General features: G+C 40.8%; 1 protein-coding gene across 1 annotated transcript; it reads left to right on the top strand.

Annotated features, from left to right (window-relative positions):
• The first annotated feature begins 1,120 nt into the window (after nt 1–1,120).
• On the top strand, nt 1,121–4,894 carry acbd7 (acyl-CoA binding domain containing 7). Its single transcript, XM_083642223.1, has 4 exons — nt 1,121–1,219; nt 2,552–2,669; nt 2,780–2,842; nt 4,296–4,894. Exons 1-4 carry the CDS (start codon nt 1,208–1,210, stop codon nt 4,367–4,369), a joined length of 267 nt encoding a protein of 88 aa, XP_083498349.1. The 5' UTR covers nt 1,121–1,207; the 3' UTR covers nt 4,370–4,894.
• Nucleotides 4,895–6,903: the final 2,009 nt, after the last annotated feature.

The raw sequence follows: 6,903 nt of genomic DNA on the forward strand, positions 1-6,903 counted from the left end.
GGATCCAGACCCGTCCGTAAAGATTTCCAGAAATCCCACTTCCTTAAGATACTCCTCTATTTTTACTAATATCTCACTTTTATCTTTCTCTTTCAAAAAACTAAACTCGATATCCCGGTCATCCATTACCCAATAAGGAACTGGTCCCCACCGTAAATGTTCTGCAATTCTTACCTGTTCTAAGCCCACTGATTTATATTTTGAAAGACATTTTTGTATTTGGCCTTGCCCCCTGTAACTGCCTCTTGCAAGAGACACCTAGCTGGGAATGTCTGAATGCTACCATTTAGTTTTGCCCAGTAGGCTACTGCAACCCTAACTTTACCCGTCTCAGACACAAAGGCATTTCTCCCATTTCCACCAGCAGAGCATGAATTGGAGAAGTCTTAAAAGCCCCACAGCACAGTCTCAATGCCTTAGCCTGAAGAACATCTAACTTACCTAACAATGACTTTGCTGCAGAACCATAGACAAAACACCCATAATCCATCCCAGACCTGATCATTGCCTGATATATTAGGTGCATGGTCTCCCTCTCTGCCCCCCATTCACACCCAGCCAAACTTCTCAGAACATTTATAACTTTCTCACACTTATGCCACTTCATCTGTTCTGTCTCGTCCCTATCTATGGTCTTGTCTCCCGTTGTGATGTAATTATTCACACGTTTCTTTCTGTAGGGGATCACAAAAAATTCTAAACGGTGTCCCTTGAAGTCATTTTTTCAGTAGTTGAAAAATCTCCGAATATTCCTCTAGGTCTAGGAACTTATAACTTTGTCTGTAGCAGTTTGTGAGTCTGCACCCCCCCCCCCCCCCCCTTAGTGAGCCTGTTATTATAACCCCCCCCCCCCCCCCCCCCATTGATGATGATGATGATTGTCAAGTGCATTTGATCTGATGCCTCATTACTCCAAAAGTCCCTATCTCTCAGCACAAGCATGCGCGGTAACCTGGCATTGCCAGATGGGGGCGGTATTGTTTGTTTTCACAAACAATCTCGCGAGAGAATCCAGCTGGCTTGCAAGTACTACACGCGCGGAGCACCGCACAGTGACAGCCAGCCAATCAGCACTTTATCACAGTGATGCTCCCGCCCCTCTGTGTCCACTGACTGCAGGCATCGGTGCTCAGCTGAATAAAGGGTCCGCCGATACGGACTGGATAAATAAATTCACCTGCAGGCAGTACGGGCTTGGATCTGCGAAATGTCTCTTCAGGTAATTCATTATGACTGGTGTTGCCATGTTATGTCCCCGGCCCTATTGCTGGTGGTTAGAATAAAAAGTAGCCTAACTGTCTGTAGCGGTAGTAGGAGGTACCCCTCTACAGTACTTCGCCTCCATTATGTGATGTCATCCATTACTCTGGAGTGAGTGTGTAGATGAAGGATGCTTACCCTCTGGTCTAGTGGCCAAACTGAAGGAATCGATTGCATGCAAAATGTCAAAACAAAGCCGTGCATGATCATGGTCCATAAGACTATAGAATATATAACTTATCTGCAATTGCACTGACAAGAAATGTATTCTAGGCCTACCCATTAGCCTACTGCAGGAAACACTACAATTTAAACGAGGAAACAGCATGATTTTGTTTGATATTGATATTATTTGAATGGGGTTTAAAAAAGTAGGCCTGAATTCATACAGATAGCCTACATGTTTTCATATAGGCTACCCGGTAGGTAATTGGCAGGCAATATATTCTGCAATGTTGTCACAGATCTGTTCCTTTGAAAGTAGATTATTCATAGGCACTAGGCACAAAGACCACAGCGCTGTTTGTGTGAGTGTGTTCTTCATTGTCTTCTGGCAACCAGCTTGCAGGTGCTGAGTGTGTGTTAGTTCTCGAGATAAACTGCTTTTTGTGTTGCCAGTAGGTGGCGCTATGCCGAATTGCATGATATGCTCAGATTTAATAATTGATGTTCAGAGTCTCATGTTATGCACCTCTACTGCACCAGACACTGTGGACTGATACATACATATCCTATCTGTCAGCTTTGGCAAAGGGTACAAAACAAAAAATTATAATGTATAACTTTAGCTTTACTTGCACAGACATATACAAAATTGAAAGCAAACCACAAATGCCTAAAAAATATAACATAGAGCAGGGGTGTCCAAACTTTTTTGAATGGGGGCCACCGGGCCAGATTAGATAATGTGAAAATAACAGGGGGCCAAGCTGCTTCTCGCTTCATATGGGTTAGTAAAAAAAAAATCTAAATTGTACTCTAAGGATTTTGTTTACCATCTGAGAACATTAGTTTCACCTGTATTGTTCCTACTTGGTGCTTGTCTACTGTATGATAGTGCTGTCAGCGATGAATGAACGAAAAAAATGCAAAGTGAACTTGCTTGATTAACCAATGATTGATTGTGGAGGCTGGAGGGCCATATATAGTATATTTTGAGATACAAGCCGAGGGCCGGTTAAAATCGGTCCGCGGGCCGCAATTAGCCCCCGGGCCGGACTTTGGACATGCCTGACATACAGCATGTGACTTGACTGTGTCTCCTTTATCCACCATGCTCCCCCCTCTGAAGGCAGAGTTTGAGAAGATAGCAGAGGATGTGAAGAAGGTGAAGACGAGGCCTACAGACCAGGAGCTGCTGGACGTGTATGGCCTGTATAAGCAGGCCATCGTCGGAGACATTAACATCGGTATAACTCAACATAGCTCTGAAGGTGGAGCCAGAGTAGAATGACTTTCATTCAATGTTCCCTAAATTCTGAATATGTGTTTCTCTTTGTGTTTAAATTTTTTTCATCAGATAAACCTGGAATGATGGACATGAAAGGAAAAGCCAAGTGGGAGATGTGGAACTCCAGAAAAGGTAAAGAAAACTATTATGCTAAATTTCCTAACGAAAATGTAATTGTGCTCGCTGTCCTCGTCACGCCCCGCCCCCTTGCAACGCCCCTGCCCATGCAGCCCCAATCGGCAATGTGTAGCTAAGACGTCTCTAGGCGGTTGCAAGGGTGTAATAACTGGTTGCTAGGGTGTTTCTGGCTGGTGTGTTTGTAGATGGTTGCTAGGGTGGACTAAGTAATTATGGGCGGGCCTATGTGAGTAGAAGTGGGAGGAGCCAAGGAATCCAGGGGCAAAATAATTTACATTTTTGACGGCACATTTCAAAAGTTATGGACCAAAACGTAAAGAGGGCTGTTATAGCGCCACCATCAGGTCAATAGGTGTAATTTTTTTAGATCACAGCAATGAGTAAAAGTGGGGCGAGCCAAGGAAACCTAGGAAAAATAATTTTGATTATAGAAGCTACGGTTCACACCTGTACCTACCAAGTTTGGTTAGCATCGGATGATGCGTTCCGGCCTTATGGGTGCACTTAATCGTGAATAGCGCCCAGACCACTTGATGAAACCCTTAGCAAAGTCATAGCATACCTGTCATTAATGAGCCGCACATTTTGAGATCTTGCATGTCTATGTCGTGTGAAAACTGTGGGAGTTATTACGTCCCAAAAGTTTGGCAGATAGAATAATAATAAAGAAGAATAAGTATGGCGGACTTTATAGATTGTGCCTTGCTTTCAGCAAGCACAATAATAAAACATGGCTTGATTCAAATGGAAAGAAATGGCTTGGTGCTTGATTTGGCTCATTATGCCATGAGGCAGAGTTAGGATATTATTGTCATATTACATTAGTGCCATATGTGTTTATTAGAGGAATAGTTTAACCCAAAAATTAACATTCTGTTATCATCTACTCACCCTCATGAAAAATGAAACACGTGAAATTTGCCAGTCCATATAACACACAGGGAGCCAGCACAACTTTGTAGCAGCCTTCTCCAAAACAACTGAAGTCAATGGTGACCTAGAGTTCCAAAACAAAAACAGCGAAACTATCACACTGTGAATAGAAAGAGCTATTTGTTGCAAATCAGTCGGCTGTAGTTAAATTTGAACTAAATTAGGGTGTAAATATAGGTCTTTTTGGAACTCTGATGAACTGTCCCCACTGACTTCAGTTGTTTTGGAGAAGGCTGCTATGGAGTTGTGCTGGTGGCAACCTCCCTGTGTGTTATATGGACAAACTGCTGTACTTCAACTCGTATGAGGGCGACTAGATGATGATTTTTGGGTGAACTATTCCTTAAATGATGATCTCAGGCATTTATTACAGCACACATACCAGCTCTCTTTAGAAAGCAGTAAAAAGAAGAAAAAGGCAGGGCCAGCATTGAAGATGAGGTTTAATGGCAATTATTGAGACTTTGTTTGTTACTTTGTTACTCTAAATATGTGTGTTGATACACTCTTGCAGGAATGTCCAAGGATGATGCCATGTCAGCCTACATCACACTTGGAAAGGAAATCATCAGCAAATATGGGATGTGAGACTTATGATGAACTAAAGTGGCATAATAAATAGAAATGTGACAACATTCTAATACAATACTAATACAATACATACAATAACTATTTAGCCCTCTGCTTTCAGAGGACATAACTACACTGGATGAACTACATTTTACATTTTAGTTTTTTTCTTTATAGTGTATTATTTGTTTTATATAAATATGGTGTTTTCATCATTCATTTATGTAATTAAACAAATCCTATGCACCTTTCGATGTTGAAAATATCAGCATTAATATTTTATCTAATTTAATTTATGTAGTTTATTCTTGTAATAAATTTGCTCAGCAATAGTTGTGAAATTAAATCAACTTGATTCCTAAATCCTACCTATAACATTGAAAAACTAAAATGCTGTCAAACATGTATGTACTGTATGTGTTGGTTTTGAAAATAGCACTTCCGTTTTGTTTAATCTTTTGGCAGCATGTAGCCTAGTACTGTCAGACCTTTCTTTGCCTTCAAAATACAAGTGCATTATATTGCCTACTGAACAAAAATATAAATGTGACACTTTTGTTTTTTGCTCCCATAATGAGTTGAAATAAAAGTTCTAATACTTTATGGACACAAAAAGCTTATTTCTCTCAATTTTTGTTCACAGATTTGTTTAAATCCGTGTTAGTGAGCACTTTTCCTTTGCCGGGTGGCATATCTAGATGATTAAACAGCATGGTCACAATAAAAGGCCACTCTAAGATGTGCAGTTGGGGGAAAATACATTTATTGGGCACTGAACTTTGGATCTCACATAAGTAGGGCTACAGATGCGCTTTTTTAAAAGACCGGTCCAGTCGGTATCTGGTAATAAAAACTGTACATTTGATGATGGGCAGAGAGATGATGCACTTGGTCAGATGGCATTTTTGACTGCGATCACTGTCTATGACTGCGATGCATAACCCCCCTGATTGATTGAATGAAACCCCCCCTAAACCCATCAACTAAATGACCAGAGAGAGAGAGAGATTGAAAAATCTATTTATCTATCTATCTATCTATCTATCTATCTATCTATCTATCTATCTATCTATCTATCTATCTATCTATCTATCTATCTATCTATCTATATATCTATCTTGTCCATGTACTGTTTTCCCAAATGTTTTAACACATTTCCAGAAACTGCGCTCAATTTCTCAAAACTCTAAAGACAAAACTGAAAAGAAGTAACCACTTTGTCAAAACTGTACAAATCTCTTGCAAATTGACACACACAACACACTCAAAACCATGTTCTTTCTTCTCAAAACCGATTCTTTCCACCAAAACAATACACACATGTTTATGTCTTACAGAGCATAAATTACATGTGTGATCAATTTAAAAGACCACCATCAAAACAGTGTTCATGTAGGCTATGTACTTAATGAAATGCATAAATAAATAAATAAATGCATAAATAATTGCCCGAGGAACCCACTCGACCTGATGATAATAAATAAATAAATTCTGGTGAAGTGTTGAATCCCAAAGCATTTGGTATGGCTGATGCCGGTTTGCTCGACTTGCTCGTCATCTAGAGAGGTCTGATGATCACAGCGCTTCACACACACAATGTAGTCCCCCTCCCTCCGCTGAGAGCGGTAGGTGATGTGCAAATTAACATAATGTCATCTGCCGAATTCTAGCGACTTTTTGAGCAGCCATGGTGCACAGTTCATATAGAAAATGTGGGGACACTTGGATTTATTATACAGTGCAGTGATCACCTTGGGACGTGTCGAATTGATCACTATAAGGGGATGATCATTATAAAGATTGTTTTCTTTTTCTTTATTTCTCATGCTGATTACCATGTAATTGACATTTGTATATTACTACATGCATACAGTATAAAGTAATGAAACGGACAGCTTCGCTATCTAGCCTATAGACCTTATTCGCTAACCCCGGACAGCGCCATATTGTTGACATACCGTCCTGCAGCTGACAACTATAGTAACGGCCTTATTGTCGTTTCTGTTCCATTACAAAATAGCGATAGTGATGATAGCAATAAAAAACCCAGAGTTGTTGTTTGTATGCTGCCGTTAATGCCTGTAATAATAAACAAAAGAAAAAACGAGGTGAACAGACTTTGCTGTGAGGAGCTGTCAGAAAGTTTCACCTGTCTCTCCTAACTATCCACACATCTCCTGTGCTGACATATCCTCTGTCTCGCTCCCTTCACGTCTGTGGACGGTAGAGATAGAAACAAACCACGGGGACTTTATTGCTGTCATTACTACAGCTGTGTGTAATGCACGCAGGTCACCATCCGAACACAATTGGAACGATACAGGTAACGCTAACGGGGGCTAGCTTCCTAGAAACTCTTCTCTTTTACATAGGCTGTCACTTAAAGCGGCTGCACTATGTCAACAACATGGTGGCAGTGGGCGTGCCCGTACGTGAGTGACGTCAATCGAATAAGGTCTATTGATTGACTTTAAAAATCCATACAGGAAGTTAGGCCTCCACACACACACACACACACACACACACACACACACACACACACACACACACAC

This window comes from Poromitra crassiceps (assembly GCF_964638095.1).
Source record: "Poromitra crassiceps genome assembly, chromosome: 1".
Lineage (NCBI taxonomy): Eukaryota > Metazoa > Chordata > Actinopteri > Beryciformes > Melamphaidae > Poromitra > Poromitra crassiceps.

What these genes read in the sequence shown, in the direction of transcription:
- acbd7 (XM_083642223.1), top strand. An exon ending in CGTCGGAGACATTAACATCG is followed by an intron (nt 2,670 to 2,779) that starts GTATAACTCAAC and finishes TTTTTTCATCAG; the next exon opens with ATAAACCTGGAATGATGGAC. An exon ending in GATGTGGAACTCCAGAAAAG is followed by an intron (nt 2,843 to 4,295) that starts GTAAAGAAAACT and finishes ACACTCTTGCAG; the next exon opens with GAATGTCCAAGGATGATGCC.